Source organism: Crocodylus siamensis, chromosome 4, assembly GCF_052110815.1.
Source record: "Crocodylus siamensis isolate JL-2025a chromosome 4, ASM5211081v1, whole genome shotgun sequence".
Taxonomy (NCBI): Eukaryota; Metazoa; Chordata; order Crocodylia; family Crocodylidae; genus Crocodylus; species Crocodylus siamensis.
Genome location: NC_143398.1, coordinates 127,103,323 through 127,121,758, shown reverse-complemented (window position 1 = coordinate 127,121,758; position 18,436 = coordinate 127,103,323). Strand labels below are relative to the sequence as shown.

General features: G+C 42.0%; 1 protein-coding gene across 8 annotated transcripts in view; it reads left to right on the top strand.

The window, feature by feature from the left end:
- SCUBE1 (signal peptide, CUB domain and EGF like domain containing 1) overlaps window positions 1-18,436 on the top strand; it is a 365,618-nt gene that overhangs the window by 164,190 nt on the left and 182,992 nt on the right. For 6 of the 8 annotated variants that reach the window (XM_090043750.1, XM_090043747.1, XM_090043743.1 and 3 more), the window contains exon 5: window positions 11,348-11,473. The exons of the other annotated variants lie outside the window; for them this stretch is intronic. In XM_090043750.1, coding sequence (XP_089899876.1) covers window positions 11,348-11,473 — 126 coding nt within the window. The remainder of the gene's footprint in view (window positions 1-11,347; window positions 11,474-18,436) is intronic. 8 annotated transcript variants of the gene reach the window in all.

Below are 18,436 nucleotides of genomic sequence, written 5' to 3'. Positions count from 1 at the left end.
GACCAGAAGAGCTTACATTGTTGCAGTTTGTCACCTATTGGGAAACATGTTGGAGCTGCTCAAAGTGAGTACCTTGCTTCCTTGCTGTAGCAGCTCAGCAGTGGCTGAAAGCTGCCAGTCACCCTACCTGTACTTCTTGAGTCAAGGGTTGACTAATGCATTCTGGTTTGTTTTGTGATTCTGGTTATGCCATTTAGGTTCACTTGTAAATAACCTTTCCTATTATTCTTGTTTTGTAAATAAAGTGTAAATAGTTAAGTGTTAGACTTTCTTGGGACCACAGGCTGCCCTGTGGGGAGCAGGGGCTGACTGGAAAGTAAATTGGTGCTGGCCAGAAGCCCTCCCCACTCTCACCACACCATCCCTGATATTTGGGCAGGGGTGGCAACCATAGGGCCGCCACCCGGCTTACACATGGTTTAATGCAGTATCAGACTTAAATGACTTGGCTCAAACTGGTTTATCCATTCTCTGTCCCAGACCCCTTGGTGTTTTATGATAAAACATACTCCCCCCGCATCCCGGCATGCTCTCTGGGCTAGGCTGACTACTCCTGCCCAGCCGGAATGACCCCACCCCTCTGCTCTCCAGCCAGAGCAGGGGCAGGCAGGGGTCTGGCCAGGGAGGGGTTTAATTCTGCCCACTCTGTGCCACTGGCAGGGACCTGAGCTGGGTCTATCAGTTGCTCCCCATTCCTGCTGCAGCTCCAGGCACCATGGCCCCTGAGGCAGAGGGGGCAGTGAGAGGAGTTAGTCTCCCCTCTACCCCTACTGGCAGCTAGGTCTGCCCTCCCCCTGTTGCCACCACACTCATTCCCTGCAGTAGAATAGGCCCCTGCTGTCCCCTCTGCAGGACAACAGAGGCAGTGAGAGGGGCCAGGGCTCTTGGTGGGGGCAACAGCCTGCCATAATGTCCAGCAGCACAAGCCCCTTCCTGGCAGGGGGGCCCCATTGTGGGGCAGACAGAGTTGTGGCAGGCTGCACACAGCAGCATCAGGGTCCAGAGGGGGACAGAGTGTGTGCCCCCTCCACACGCATTACCACTAAGGCCACTTTCCCCACCCTGCAGTTTGCCCCCCATACCAGGAAGGATCTCCTGCCCCGTCATGGTTGCTCCTCCCTCACCACTCCAGTGGTCAGCCAGCCAGGGGCACAGCGAGATGCTATGGACTGAGCAGATCTGGCCTACAGAGGGGCTTAATCTGGACACCAGTAGGTCTCTTAGTCCTGCTGGGCTGAAGCACCACTCCCTGGGCATGCAGCAGGGCTGGGGCTACTCCACGGTGGGCCTACCTGTCTCAGAAGCCCAGCTGCGGTAGCTCCTTTGCTGGTGCCACTGGCTCCAACCCTGCAGTATAGGCAGGGACCAGTGTGTGCAGCCCTGACCCAGTGCCAGCTTCAGGCTTGCCTGTCCTGGCTGAGCAGTGGCAGTGGGGGAAAAATGGCTGCTCAGCATGGGGGAAAAAGCCCTTCCCCGTCCCACTGCCGGTGCTTCCAGGTACAGCTGCCCAGAGCTGGGATTGGGATACCCTGTCTCTCTGCTGCGTCACTGTCACCTCTGGGCTGCCCAACACGGGGCAGCCCAGTGCTGGGTCTGGACAGCTGCAACAGGAAGTACCAGCAGTGGAAGGGGGAGGGACCACTTTTGTCTCACACCAGCTCCAGGTTCCCTGATCCAAGCTGAGCAGCAGTGGCAGGGGAGAAATGCCTGTTCAGCACAAGGGAAAGCAGCCCCTCCCCCTCCCACTACCAGTGCTTCCTGGAAAAGCATATGCATAATCTGGTGCTGTTCACTATGGTTCCATGGGTGATAACTGGGATTAACGCTGAACAAGAAACATGAGGAAAAATTGTCTTAGCAGCCTGTTGAATTTCAAAGAATATTTGCTTCATAGCTTGTGCAAAGAAGGCAGGCACCTGAATAGGTGACCTTGCTTTCAAAGATGACGGATATCCATATATAGATTATATATATTTTACATGATGCTGCAGGGTGGTATACATGTTCTAGTAGTATAAGTTTGTGATGCATTATGGAGGTGACCAGAAGTAAGTGTTGTTTAAACCATTATACCACATCACATTATCATGTATTTTGTATATAATACATTTCAGAAAAATACTGTTCCAGAAATGTTGAAGGTTGAAAAGATTTTTTTGCAATTATTTTCACATCTCTCTGACTGCAAAGCAAAGCTACCTGAGTATCATGAGTATAACTATACAGGCCTCAGAGGGAGAAAGATATTTATAACATTTTGGAAATCTCTTCTAAAAAGTCCCTCCTCTTTTCTGAATTAGATACATTCATACCATAATGATATAAAGTATCAAAAAGCTAATCCAGAACTTTCCTTTGAGATATTTTGATGCAAAATTGGATTTTTAAGTAAATGTTTTTCTGGTAGAAAGTGTCTGTTTCCTTTAAATATTTTAGAGTTTTCATTTGAAACCTTTTAGCTTTTAACAGTTTTCATAAAAAATGTTTCATTTCAGGAAGAGCTTGATTTTTTGATGAAATGTTGACATTTTCTGTGAGTGGAAAAACTTTATTTTTTCTTGAGTACTTTTTAGCCTGAAGTTTTACATTTTCCAATGTAACAAAAGTAACAGGGGCTTTTTGAAAAAGAGAGGGCAGCAAGATTCCCAGCTCCCCAGTACTCCAGTTACTTGTACTAATAATCCTTGAAATAGTAGACATGAAGGCCAAAATTTGCAAACATAGTTACTGGTTTTGAATACCTAATCTACAGCACCTCTGGCTATTTTTAAGAACCAAGCACCACTCATGCTTGAATGGTGCCCAGTAACAGTGTCATTTTGTGCCCTGTGGAGGTGAAACAGCAATTCTATGGATCTATGGATCAAGGAATTGGAGCTCCGAGAACTGTAATGCAAAAAAGTCAAGTGTAGAAACTGAACTCCTCATTCAAATCTTCCCACATCATTCTTTGCGAACATACCAAACAGATAGTCCTGGACAAAGTTTGGAAGTTTGGGCTGATCCCTCCCTGCAAGAGATGAGAGCTGCCCCCCCCAACCCAATCAGATTTGAAAATCATAACTTGGGGGAGTCTCTGATTGGATTACTCCTTCACTTAGGTGGACTTGTTAATCAATGAACTAGTTTAACTTAGTATTAAGCCCTCCCAAGACCCTTCCCCCAGAGTCAAAGTATAATTCAAACCCTGGTCGTGGAAACTAAAATGTTTTTCACAGAATAAGTATAGTGTTGACAGCGGAATTGCAAGCTTCTTTATATTATCTTGCTAAATATGCCTTTGGACAGACTACATCTTTGTGTGAGAGGGTACTTTGGTACTTGGTCTCTCCATAAAGACTGTTGACAACGTTGCTAATTGACACTAACTCCAAGGAAGCATTTTGTGATCTGGGAACTGAACTGAGGTTCTCAAAGTTGCTTCACATGAGCTTCTGAAGGGACATCATCTGGATGCTAATGTTCAGTCACTACCAATGTCGTTCTCTGGAATTAGTAAATCCTACAGTTAAAGGCTCATGTATCCCACAGTTATCCTGTGGCCTAGATGCCCAAGAGGGTCACTATCAGTTCTGTGGAAGATTATGAACCTGTTTCCTTTCCCTGTGTATTTTTTGCTGAAGGAGATTTGCTCAGTCACTATAATAATCGTTAAATAGGTAAAACAATTTTATATCTCCACTCCCCTCCACTCAAGCTACAGCACTTTTGCAGAATGGCAGATCTTTGCCTTTAGTGCTGACAAGATGAAGTTGTATATTTTTGACACATGCCTACTTTTAAATCTTGAGACAAAACCCTTCTTCAGGGCTTGATGACAGGTGCGGTTTTTTTGTCTGCCACTCAGAGCAGGAGCCTCCTGTCAGGCATCACAGTACAATATTGCCAGCTGAAGAAGACGACCCCAAGCATGTTTTATTTCTAAAGTAAAAATGCATGTCATTGCTAAACAAATGTGTGCTTGTTTATTTTGTAGTATACATACACACAGCTTTTTTTTCCCTGTATGTCAAAAATTTACATTACTTTGTAATGTGGGATTCTGTTTCCTTCGGTCGGTTTGCCTCCCCCCTCCTTTTTTTTAACCTTCCTATTAGTTATAGTCACTGAACCAACTATATTTTTACAAAAGCTTTAGACACTACACTCCATAGCCTGATCTCAGTTGATTCAGATTTACCTGTGTGCCCCTATTCAAATTGTTACATACCAAGCTGGGTAAGGTGGGAGGTAGAATATGAATCCCTCCAGATTGTTTGGTTTGTAACCCAGATCTCCCATTTATTTAGATACATCCCATTTATTTAGATACATCCATACCATAATGAAGTAAAAGTCTAATAAAAGTTAGTCAAGAATTTTCCTTTGAGACATTTTTTATTGAAAAAAAATTGGAGTATTAAGTGAATGATTTTTTGGTAGAAAGTGTCTACCAAGTGGCTTGGTGAATGCTGTAACCCAGGGATCAGCAACCTTTTCTGGTAGCGGGCCAGAATAGCGCAGTTCAAGCTGAAACTGGGCTGGTGGTAGGACCCAGCTGCCACTACTGCTCTTCTTTGTCACCCAGTCACACTGAAGCTTAGGTGAAACTCCCTCCCACCAAACACTACTAAAGCCCCCACTCCATGGGCCAGATCAAATAGCTCCTGGCCCATGGGAAATAGGCTGCCAACTTCTGCTGTAACCACAAAACAGTTATGCAAAAGGTAGAACCCTCCACCAGTATCATTAGTTGTGGCTTGTCTGACTTGACCTCAGTGCTATTGGTATAATTAAGGCATCTTCTGAAAACATTTTAATTGGTGAGGATCCTATGGGGACTTAGACCTTAGGCATTTCCTTAGCATTGGTCTGAACTGCAGCAGAGTTTACACAGGATCACTTCTGAAGACCAAGTCCAAAATGGAGATGCCAAATAAATATTGGTACCTAATGAGTTTTTCTCTCCTCCTGCAAACACAATCTGAATGACTCTCTAGCTCTTAGGCACCAGTTCTACCTAAATCCAGTTTATGAGCATAAAAAAACAATCCAGATCTGGCTCTAATATCAGCTGTTAAACTGATACTTAATACTTGATCCTAATCAGAAAAAACACAATTAGATAAAGTTGAACATTTGGGTGGTTCTTGCTGAGTTGACAGTTCCTGTAATGCTAGCTTCTCCTGATTACAGTAGCCAAATCTTGTTAAAATAAGCTAACAGACATTACTTGCCTAATATTAGTTTACCACTTAAGGCACTGTTTCCAAGTAGGTGCTATGTAAATGTGACTCAGAGGAAAGGTGAGTCACACATTCTCCCAACAATTCATTTATCAATAAATGTTCAATCCTCTATACCTAAACCTAAAAAAAAAGTAATTATCACTAGTAACATTTTCAAAGCCAATCATTCACTTTACCTAAACTGAGGTAGTTATCAGCAATACATGGGAAAACAGGAAAAAAACATGTCCAATATTTATGTTATAAAGATTTAGTTTACACTTTAAATAAATGCTAGCAATATAAAAAGTGTATAAATATGTACATAGTGGGCTAATCAATTGTTATAGAGTATTAGAGAATCAAGTAGATCAGATTGTTGCTTATAACCATGTCAGCATTTTACATGGAGGTGCTTATATTCTTTATAATATGTGGTATGTGTTATAATATGTAACTTGCTTGTTACATCAATTTATTCTTTATTACCTTGATACAGAGTTTCTGTTGTCTTGGTACTAAAACTATTTTAAATAAATAAAAAAGTCAGGGGCTCAGATTACCCAATTCCAAAAATACATATATAGAGAGAGAGAGAGAAAGAGAGAGAGAGTATAGCATATTCTATGTGTTTGTGTTTAAAGATATAAAGTAAGATTTTAACCCCCATGTACTTTGATTCTGTTCAGGGGTAACAAACTCATCAGGCCTCATAGGCTGGATGACTAGCATGGAGCCAGTCTGTGGGCCAGTGTAGCACAGGACCAGCCTGCAGGCCAGATCAGGCCTGCAGACCAACCCTGCTGGCATGTGGTTTCAGTCTGAGATTCATGGGCAACACTGCAGGCCAGCTGATAGTGCTCTGTGGGTCAGATCTACTTTATCCTCAAAGAAGGTGCTGTTTAAGAATTAAAACTCTTCCCAGTACTTTTTAGTGCAGAATTTAAATGAGCAAGTTGTCATGTGCTAGTTGAATGATTAAGGTGAGAACAGGGAAAATGAATGAAACATCAGTTCATGAGTCTCACAGCAGGCTTTGCTTAAACACTTTCAAGGCTATGACACTCTAATGTGCAGTAAAATAGGCTACTGTGCATTAAAAGCACATGTGTATGTGTGCCCTGTGATAACTAAATGACAGACTGGATTAATGCATTAGTCTCTTCCTTCTAGACCCAAGTCTACATTTGTACTACATCAGCAATGACAGCATGCACAGTTAGTCTCTGTTTAGGTCCTAGCCTATATCCTAGCTTCTATCATGCCTATATAAGCAATATAAGGTGACTAAAAATCTGGGAAAATTCAGGAATGTCAAGTCATGATAAAAATGCTAACAAAATGACTACACAGTAACCGCTGTTACTACTCAGTCCTGGTGACACATGGGTCGTTACCAAGCCTACTGCGCAGTAGCGTCAGTGTCCAGTTCATGCTCATTGATGCTATGTCTACATAGCAATGAGCTATGTTGCCATAGTTCATCACTATGGCCATGTAGCGTTTCATATGGACACGCCCACTGTTTCCATAACTTGGACCACATCTTAGTAAATGAACAGCTCATGCAATAATTACATGGATCACCTTTCGTCTGAGTCACATTTACATAGCACCTACTTGGAAACAGTGCCTTAAGTGGTAAACTAATATTAGGCAAGTAATGTCTGTTAGTTTATTTTAACAAGATTTGGCTACTGTAATCAGGAGAAGCTAGCATTACAGGAACTGTCAACTCAGCAAGAATCACCCAAATGTTCAATGTAATACATTTGGGTTGTAAACCCATTGTTCCCAGGGGATCTGAGCAAAGCTTTTTGGTGGATATCCCGGGGAGCCAAAGCAGGACTTACCGGCACAGCAGGAAGAAGAGCATGTGGTGCTGCCAGAGAGACCCGTGCGGCGCGCCAGCCATTTTTTTATGCAAATATGCCGGGAAGATGACGTCATCGGGAGCGGTTGGCCGGCGAGGATAAAAGCGGCAGCGGAAGAGAGAGAGGTATAGACAGAGGAACTGGGACCAGGGCCAGCAACAGGAGGGGCAGAGAGCCCCAGAGCAGAGCCGGCAACAGCTCCACAAGAGAGAGGAACGGAGATCCCCAGGGAGGGGCAACGACTGGCTCCATCAGGGAGGAGAGCAGCAGCGACGGCCAGCAGCAGGGCTCCGGACAAGCAGGGGCAGGCAGCGTGGCTGGAGGCTACTCACAAAGGAAGAGAAGCAGGAAGAACGTCTGACGAGGGCTCCTCGGGATACAGACCTGAAGGCAGCGAGACCCAGAGGTGGAGTGCTGGGGCGGCAGTGCAGGGACTCAACCATATAAGAGGGGGCAAAAACCTGGGAGAGTCCTGAGAGGGTGTAGCCGGGCGGAGATTGCCACCGACCTGCCGGGACCAGAAACTTGAAGGGGCACCAGGGAGGTTAGGGGCCAGGGACAGCCTGAGAGGACCGAGGGAGGTCCAGATAGCATCCTAAACCTGTAGAAGGGCTGAGGAGCTGGACTTTAAGTTTCTTTATAGGTTTGTTTTTTGGTTGAAGGAATACCTTAGCAGGGACAGCTGAGGAGGTATATTCATGGAAATAGGGTCAAGGGTGCTCTAGAGAATCCAAACCTGTGCCGCGACCCTGTGCAGGGTCAAACAGGGAGAAGAAAGGAGGGAACGGGGTCAGGCTGGTTAGCAAGTACCCCGACGAGGGCAGGCCAGGTGAAGGGGGACTACCATCCCACCAACAGGAGATCAGACCCATAGAAGGGAAGGCACTAGAGGTGGCGTGAGGCAGGGGTGGCGGAGCCCCGCGACGTGACCGCCGAGGGATCCTGGGCCGCGGAGCACTCCACGAACCGACCTTAAAACTGAATGTAACATCAAGTCGTGGCGGGCAAGAACTAAGGCGGGGACTGGGCTGAAAGAGATCCTCTCTGATCCCATAGTAATCCTGTGAGAGAAGCGTCATCCCTCTATAGAAGGCAAACCACCCACGGGTGAGAACCCTAACCCGGTGGTCACAGTGGAATATTCTCTTTTGCTGAAAAATGCAGAATGAAGTGGCTAAAAGTATTTGCAAAATCATTTATAATGGCATGAATTGAAAAAAAATTGAAAGAATCCACTTCATTTTGACCTTCTTAAATGACATGTTTAGATTTTTCATTTCATCGTGGTGGCTTAGAAATGTAATTAAAAATAAAAGTGTTTCAGTTTAGGTTGACCAAAAATCTGTTCAACCTGTAATTTTTTGTTTTGATTCCTTTCACCAAAAAACCTGCAACTTTTACATTTCAGTTCAACCCAGACCAAAGCTAGGTTCTGGAGTTTGTTTTGGTTTTTTTCTTTTTGGGGGAAGAGGAGGATTGTTCCTTTATATTTTTATTTTCCTAATTTAGCAAGTAGGAGAGCTGCTGCCAAATCTACAAATCTCTGAATCATCCAAGCCCATCCGCTGCCCACTCTCCCAGCCCAGCAATAGCTGCCCCGCTGGCCCCAGCTCCCAGTACTTGGAGAAAAAACCCCAACTGCCCCCCACTGCATGAGGGGCTCTGCACAAGCCCCCCAAAGCCCTGAGGCCACTGCAGGAGCAGTGAGTCCTGGGGCTTTTCTTGGGTTTTTTTTTCATAGATTTCATAGACATCAGGGCTGGAAGGGACCTCAGGAGATCATCGAGTCCAGCCCCCTGCCCAAAGGGCAGGAAGTCAGTTGGGGTCATAGGATTCCAGCAAGATAAGCATCCAATTTACTCTTGAAGGTGTTCAATGTAGGTGCTTGAACCACCTCCGCTGGCAGACTGTTCCAGACCTTGGGGGCTCAGACAGTAAAGAAATTCTTCCTTATGTCCAGCCTGAAACGGTCTTGCAGGAGTTTGTGACCGTTCGACCTAGTCATCCCTTGGGGTGCTCTGGTGAACAAACGTTCCCCCAGATCCTGGTGGTCACCCCTGATAAACTTATAGGTGGCCATCAGATCACCCCTGAGCCTACGCTTTTCCAGGCTAAAGAGTCCCATGTCTCTCAGCCTATCATTGTAAGGTCTGTTTTCCTGACCTCTGATCATGCACATGGCTCTCCTCTGGACTCTCTCAAGCTTCTCCGCATCCTTTTTGAATTGTGGAGCCCAAAACTGGACACAGTACTCCAGCTGCGGCCTCACCAAGGCCGAGTACAAGGGGAGAATGACGTCCCGGGATTTGCTCAAGAAGCATCTATGGATGCAAGCCAGCGTTTTGGTCGCTTTATTAGCCGCAGCATCGCATTGCAGGCTCATGTTCATCTTGTGGTCAATGATGACCCCCAAATCTCTTTCTCCTGTAGTGCTATTCAATGTAGCACTCCCAAGCCTATAAGGATGCTGCAGGTTTTTCCTCCCAAGGTGGAGAACCTTGCATTTTTCGGTGTTAAACACCAACAGGTTCTCGTCTGCCCATTTGCCTGGGCAGGGCACCCAGGGGAGGCAGGGGGAGTGAGAGGGGAGTCGGGGGCCTCATGGAAGAGCCCCCCATGCAGCATGGGCGGGGCAGCAGGGATCACCCCCGCCCCAACAGCACCCAGTGAATGGGACTTTTTTTTAAAGCACCAGGAGCTGGGGCAGACAGGGCAGCCGTGAAGGGGGTTGGGGGAGTGGGTGGGTGGGTGGGAGTCAGGGGGGTTGGAGGAGCAGGCAGGGGTTCCCCCATGGCCCCCTTCCTCCTACTTCAGCCCCCTACCTCCCCTACCCCCTGCTTACCAGCTTTGAGTCTGGCTGCAGCTCCCTGCTGCAGCCACCGGGGACTTTCCGAATCATCAGAGCTCTCCGAATCTTTCCCAAAGATTCAGAGAGCTTTGAATATAATTGGAACTTTTAATTGGTCCCATGATTTGATTCAGATTTGGAGATTCAGCCACTGAATCAGGCCGAATCTCCTCCAGATTGAACTGCCACCTGAAGCTACACATAGCCCTAATAAATATATCCATTTGTGTATAGTAAAATATCAGGGGTGTAGCTTGTAGCCATGTTGGTCTGGACATAGAAGAGCACATACCAACTGCAGAGGTTTCCTGAGCCTGACAACAGGTTTTTAAACCCAAAAGCTTTTTAAGAAAAATGTTTTCCAACTATTTAAGTTGGTCTAATAAAAGGGATCAGATTCATCCAGATTCATCTGCATAGTAAAATATCAGGCACATTAAAAGACATCCAAAAACAGTCTTTTAGATGTTAAAAATGTTTCTTTTTTATAAAAATAGCCCTGGGGGTTCTGTTTTTCAGTTCAGATAACATCCATGGGTCAGATTACCTTCCTGTGTTCTCACTTGTTGGTTCACATCATGCTGCTCAGTGGTCCTATATCACCACATTAGCCTGATTCCCTCGCACCCTAACTCCAACCCAGTTGAGCTATACTAGTATATCTTAGATAGAGGTCTAAGTGTGATTCTGTTTCACCCTGATCAAGTCCATGAAAACAAGTTCATGCAAAATGTAGTCAGGTCCTCATCCCCCTAGCTGATTTGTTGTGACTCCATTTCAAAGTCAGCAGGTAGTATATTAAAAAATAAATGCATTACTTGAACAGGGTGAAATATATTTGCAATTAGCTGCTTAAATACACTTAGATGCCTAGTGAATCTGGCCCAAAGATTTCAGTCTCTGACATAAATGTGCAGCATCTTTGTCACTGCAAAACTCTAATCCTTTTGTTCGGACTTGGAAAGACATCCTTTAACATTACGAGCTTGGAAGGGATGAGCATGATTAATTGGTTGGATATACATTACATTCTTTTAAATAATGAAAACTCACCTGGTCACAAACCTATAATTTCTAGGATCTAAACTTTCTGATACATTTTTTATTGTTATATACTTTCTTCACCTGATTATACAATCTAAAAACTTTAAATTATATAGTCAGAGAAATAGCCGCATTAATATGATGTACCTGCATAATAGAGCTCATTGGATATATATTTCAGGGTTTATGGTACTTCTCTGTTGACTGTACTCCATCTCTACTGCATTCTGCAGCCTAACAGGACACTGTCCAGATGCAAGATAAGCATTACATTGACAATAAAAATTGGACTTGTGTAATTAAAGAGTTAATTTGCTATGGGATCTTATTTCAGTATTTTTTTCACTCTCTCTCTCTCTTTCTCTTTCTTACAGAGGGTATGAACTGTATGAACAAAGATCATGGGTGTGCACATATCTGCCGGGAGACGCCCAAAGGTGGGGTTGCCTGTGAATGTAGGCCTGGCTTTGAGCTTGCCAAAAACCAGAAGGACTGCAAATGTAGGTAGCTGGAGACTAAATTTCAAATGCCCACTGTATCTTGCTTTCCACTTGACTGTTTTTTTTTCCAGAGATCCATTAGTTTTTGCTAGAAATAGTGATTTAGTCTTGTAACTCTGAAGACATTTACTATACTTGGAGGGGGTAGGCAGCAGGAGTTTAGTAGGGCATCCTCAGAAGACATGGGTCTAATATGAAACTCTCAGCCTTGAGCACTCCAGAATAAATGCTGGGGAAAGTCTGCTCCAAATAAAAAATGTACAACTCAGCCCCATTCCTGATCTGGAACAGAAGGAATAGGAAGGTAGGAGATGGGGATGAGGAACTGAGCAGAAAGGATTCCTTTAATCTAAATGGCTTGTGGAGAGCAAACAGATTTTTAAAAACTGATGCACATATCTTAAGGCTCTGTCTCACAATATACTGAAGTAATGCTGAGGCATTAGAGCTATAAAATGCAGCCTGCTAACTTAGTATATTGAAAAGACAGGAAGATTTGCAGTAATACTGATTGCAAGCTACTGTCCTTGTGAATGCTAGAAACAGCATGATCATATCATATGTGGTATTGTTAAAGAATGAACTACCATATTTTAGTTTATGGAATCCACTGAAATGTAGGGTACTTGACAGCCCCCTTATTTTTTCAACACAGTTGAAAAAATAAGGCTATTTCTGTACAGTTTTAGTTGGCCCTTTACTAAGACTCTGATGCAAAGCCAAGTGAAGTCACTAGGGTGTCTATACATATGTTCCAGAATGGTGGGGGAAGCATTTTAATTAGAGACAGCATCCCACATTTCAAAAAGGCAGCAGGGGCACTTTAAATGAAGCTTGTTTGATGAGTTTTACTTAAAGTGCTTCCACCACCATTTTGAAAAATAGGATACTAAATACATGTGATCCTGTGGCACACTAAAGCATTCTAATTAGCATATTCCTGCATACTCGATTAATTAATTAGCTGACAGAGTAATTGAGTCTGTTCCAATGCACTGTAATTAGAATGCATCAGAGCACATGTATAGGCACCCCTTAGAGTCCTTTCAATTGATTTCATTGGTCCCTGGATTAGAACCTAATGTGCCAGCTTGCCTTTCTAAACACCTATAAAAATTGAGGTAAAGAATTGTAAAGATAACAGCTTCCTCCATCATATGTAGAAAGCAAGGATGGATGTCTGAGTAATTATTATATTGCTTTAATGTTTTATGTAATAAAAGATCTAAAAAAAACACCTTTAGTTTCTCTTTTAGAATGCTATTTTTCATGACCTTTCCCTCCCCCATCCTTTTTCTTCCTGAAACCCCATGGTTAAAGGTGCTAAGTGATATTGTTGAGGGTAAATGAAAGGAAAAATTGGCTTTTAATGTCACCAAGAAATGCCACAGGTTGTCAAACAGCTTGATTGCTCATCAGTATTTTAGGCTGGTGGGTAGCAGGTGGATGGGAAAGCACAGAGAAACATAAACTAAAGTTCCTGGCAATTTCCATTTAAAATGATTTTTTTTTTAAAGTGAACACTTCATTAGCTTAAATAGGTGCCATTGAGTACAGTGCAATTTCCATCAACCAGAACTTATAAGAATAGAGGACAGCTGTTTATGCTGCTTATTATTAATTAGCACAAATCTGCATGTTCCTTAGGGAATAGTTTAGTCTTCTTTAGGAAGGTGGGGGTAAGAAAAATAAGGCCTCTTTTAATTTCATATTACTAAATGCATCACAGTGCAGTAGAATGAAAGACTTGACTCTGTTCTGTGCCCTTCAAAGTTCAAATTTATCATTTAAGTTGTACTGAACTTTTGCTGACAGATCCCTTTTCCTCAGCCATGGAATTTGCTGTAGAAGTTCCACTACTGCAGAATTGTGCTCCATAATCTTATTTTTCAAATCATACTTCCTGTTCTTCCAAATATCAGTGAGGACAAACCAAATGCACTGGTGTTCTGCTATAACCACTCTGCAAGAATAACTCAGAGACATTTAATATGTTCATTCATCTTTGTGAAGGTCCAGTTCTGAAATGTAACAGTGCTATCAGTGTTAACATTCTAAACTTTTGCACTGCTGATCATTTTAATTAAAATACCAATTGGCTGATTTCTGAACTGTACCATATAAGCACTGATTACAGTGGGATCTAGGAACTGCAAAACTGATTTTGCACTTTGCCACTTCTGGGATTCTGTCTATATTAGCTCTATCCCAACTTAATTTAGAACTGCCTCATGGTGGCTCAGGCTTGTAGTGGTCTCCCTATAGGACATTTACATTGTTGTGTTCCAGTTCTCCTTCTGTTGTTGACATGTCCCTAATGTTAGTTCTAGTGGGAATGTCTGCCAGAGCCACTATAATCAAGGATGTGAATCCCCAACAGTATAATAGAACTGGCTGAGCATACTGGGTCAGACTTTTGGTAGAACTCAATACTGGCCTCATTCTGCTCCTAATATGCATGTATATCAGGAAAAGCAAAAGAAAATGTTAAAAGAACATCAAGGTTGCAAAATCAAACACTCAAATGTTAGAAAGTGTCCACACCACACCGCCTATATTCATCTTCCTTGTGCATATGCATTAGGATAAACTTAATTACACAACCACATAATTATACAATCATATTTTGTTCTGCCCTGTCCCATTCATTGTACAGGATAAACAGCACTCACTGAATAAGCAGTTATCCAGTGTTTTATTTTCTCCCCAACTTCAACATATGCCCTTATTAACGCATTATTCAAATCTTCCTTTGAATACAAAAATATTTTCCTGGTGGGCTTTTCTATAATGTAGGTGTGCTTTGCAAACTTTACCATCTTTGTTTTTCCAGCACCCCCATAAAATAAAGAGTTACAATTACAACCAGCTTACAGCTGGAAAATTCAAACAGAGACTAATGTCACAAGTGTCCTCTAATGCTGGATGCTGAGATAGCTACAGCCTGATTTTTAGCGCCCCTTGAGATTTGGACTCTCTATATAAAGATATTTATCTCCCTCAAAACACAGTTGCTATGACTTCAGTTGCAACTGTGACTGCTACTGTTTGGCCCCGGAGGCTAAGAGGCTAATGCTGAACACCAGCAAGTAAGAAACATATAATTACTATAAAACATATAGTATCAGAGGCTTGTCAAGAAGTAGATATGAGTTCTGTGACAAGTGGAATAGAATCCATTTCTCCTGGGCAATATTCAGCTGCTTTAACCACACAACCATCCTTTCTCTTCCTGTTATCCCCTCCTCATTTGCTACATACCTTCTGCAACAAGAGACTGGTTCTGCAGGCAACAGCTTCCTCCAGCTTATAATGTGAATCTGTCCCCATAAGGTCCATTCTGTGCACTGAATGAGACAAGTATGCTGTGATTGTGTACTTAAAGATGGCTGTCACAGTAATGTATACAGAGGAGCCCAGGTTGAAGTTGCACAGGTCACCTTAATTCTACCTGTGCCTAAATTTTAAGTCAAATACTAACCTCACTTCTTTTAAATGGTTTAAACCTGAACCATTTTGGCTGAAACTTAATAAAAAAAAAAAAAAACAGCCTGAGGCAGACAGCCAGTTTAAAAGATTTCAGTGCAAATGGTTTGTGCTTGGCAAAGTCACAAGCAAGTAAAAACTGTTTCTTATAAAGCTAAGCATTAGGCAGCCTTGACTATTGGTGCCTCTCCTTTCACCACCTATAATGACTTCCTTGAGAGGTTGCTTCAGCCAGCACAACGTGCTTTTAAAAATCTTGCTTAGTTTGTTTATCCTATAGAATAATATCTTTTTCTATTTATTCCAAGTGCCAACCCTTCCAGCTTCTGCTGAAAGTGCTGTGATGCAGTTATTCCCCATAAAGATAAAAATCTGCAGACCTGTGGAAGTATAGTGCCAGGATAAAACAAATTTAAAATAACATCAGCAAAGCAAGCAATATTGTATTCAAAGGGTTTTTTCCAATAATACCATATGTGAAGTGTATATTATATAATATTTAATATATATTTAATAGATTTAAAGATGTTAGGGTCAGAAGGGACCTCAACAGATCATCGAGTCTGACCCCTGCCTAGGCAGGAAAGAGTGCTGCGGTCAGATGCTTATCCAGCCGTCTCTTATAGACCCCCAAGATAGGGAAGAGCACCACCTCCCTTGGAAGCCCATTCCAAATTTTGGCCACTCTTACCATGGAGAAGTTTTTTCCTGATATCTAGCCTAAATCTGCTCTCTGTCAGTCTGTGACCATTGCTCCTTGGATCTAAATAAAAATCCATATATGGATTTAAATTAAAAAATGTTTTTTGTTTATCTGAAGCCATGAAGTAATTTACAGTGTGCTGTATCAGACTATTAAAGAAACCCTGGAGCCACATTACAAAACATAGGTCCAGCTTCTTACAAATGATATGGTGTCTTGGCCATAATATCCATTTTAGCCACATATGAGCCAAGATAGAGATGTAATAATCATATTACTTTTCAAATTAATGGTTACTAAATACTACGTTCAAAATCTGGTTAGATACTTAATACAAATCTGGATAGTAAGCCACTTTGAGATGTTAAGATGCTTTAAAAGTTTAAAATGGCTGAACTCCTTAAAAATACCTTATTTTCAAAATACCTTATTTTCAAAAGCTAATCTTGTGTTAAACTCCTTTGTGTTATCTATATTACATATATTTGCATCACTATTACATTACTGCTCAATATCTTGAGAAAAACAGAAATGAGGTACATATTTGGATTTTCATCACATATGTGTATATAAACTTTAAAAGAATATTTGTGAAAATTGCCAAATCAAACACTCAAAAGTTAAGTAATCCCACAGTTAAGGATGTCTGTGTAACCTTAATCCAGCCCCTGGTGGCATGCCTCAGGATGCAATCTTTATATAGAAGATAGTATTTCCTCCACAAATTTACCCTTTCTCTTCCTGCAGTTCTTTGTCACGTCCAAAGGTAAGACACTAATAAGGACACTAAAATATGGGCAGATGCACAGAGGGAAGTATTTATGCTGTAAAGGCAAGCTGGATATTTTTATTTCCTGGGTGTTTGGTTCTGCAACCTTAACAGTATTGTTTTAGCATGGCCTTTTCCTCTGGAATATATACATATAGAGATACATGTGTATGTATATATGTATGTATGTATGTATGTATGTATGTATGTATGTATGTATCTGTTTGTGTACATTAAAAATCTCTGTTATATTTGATTTATATGGCAACAAGTATCTGCCAACCCTGAATTACTCTTACTTCCACGATAGTAAATATTACTTCTAACACTGTGCATCGTTCTTCATATTAGCTATAACAGCCAGCCCAAAAGAGCACATAATGTAGCTCAGGGCAGAGAAGCAAAGGTGGGCTTTTGCACTCAGCCACTTTTGTGGTCTTTGATCCCTCCCAGCACAACTTAAAACAGCTGGCTTCCAGGAGTAGCCATGGCAACCAGCGATCATGATGGCTCTGCTCCTTTATATCCCAGGCACCTGCCTTGAACTGAGTGTCGGAAAGAGAGAGGGCACAGCATGAGATACGGTAACTGTGCCATTCAAGGGTCTCCTCATTAGGAGAATGTCACATTGCAGAAGCTACAGGACCAAGCTGCTGCACTGCAATGGAGGATTTGTCTCATTCCAGCCAGATGTTACTTAAAGCAGTGAGGGCTCAGGCATACTCTGTGCTAATCCCAAGGTTGGCAAGGTTCTTTGAGTAGAAGTGATATCTTTTATTAGACCAACTGAGTAGTTGGAAAAAAATTCTCAGTTGAAAAAACTACTCAGTTGGTCTAATAAAAGGTATCACCTCTACTCAAAGAACCTTAATTACCTATGTCCTTAGACCAACATGGCTACATCCAAAAACCCAGCAACTGGCAAGGTTGGCAGGTCAAAATGTTAGACTTTGTTCTTTATGGTTTCAGTCTTGTGTACTCTAAACTTATTATTTGGGGTACAATGCCATTCACAGGAAATCTTTTTAAAGAGAGAGCAGATTTTGATTGTGTATGCATCTCATTTTTATACTTTCCTGTAAGAATGGAGTAGACTTGTAATCCCCCTGAATGGTAAGTTTTACCATTGGCATACAGATTTTGCTTCATTAGTGCAAAAGAAAAATCCTTCATTGTTTTATTACCATAGAGCTGAAAGGAAAGAGTAATCTAAATTATATAGCTTTTGACTGGATCTCACACCCACAACATTCAGAGATGTCTGGCTGTGTACTTTCACTACAAGCTGCTAAACAGTAATGGAGAAGTTTTAAAAAAAATGTAATCTAGACCAGAAGCCTCAAAATGTTGTGTGTTCAGATCCAGGATTTGATTTGATTTGATTCCATCTCTTATTAAAGCTAATAAAGCAAATTTTCATTTGCTGTTGGTTCCTCCCTTACCACCAGTGTACAGTTTTCAGCAAAAAAAAAAACAAACAAACATAAGTTGTGATTCTGATTTCAGGAATTAAAGGTCAAAATGTTTGTTAGCAAACTTTAATGAGTCTTCCTTTTAAAGACTGAAATTGTTGGGTAATAAGTCTACCATCAGAATTTACATTTCACTGCATAACATGAACTGTTTTGCAGAGAAAAAGAAAACTAAAAGCTTAGTACAGTATTCACTCTGTGAAGGCAACAGACATAATTCTTCTGTCTATATTATTATATAAACTAAAGTAGCTGAGAACCTCTGCTTGAATAGTTGATTCTTATCCTACCAATACCCCTCTGAAAGAAACTGGGAAACTGAAGCACAAGATAGCTTTAATGACTTTCCAAGCTCTGAAAGCTCTGGCTCCAACAGGCTATACTTCTAAATTTGAAGTAACTCCTTCATCCTCAAATATGTGACTCTGGATTTACATTGGTGTAACCATAAGCAGCATGTGGCTCAAAATCCATGGCTATACACACAGCATCATTGCTCGTTCCCTTTTCCCTAAACTTGATTTTAATAATAT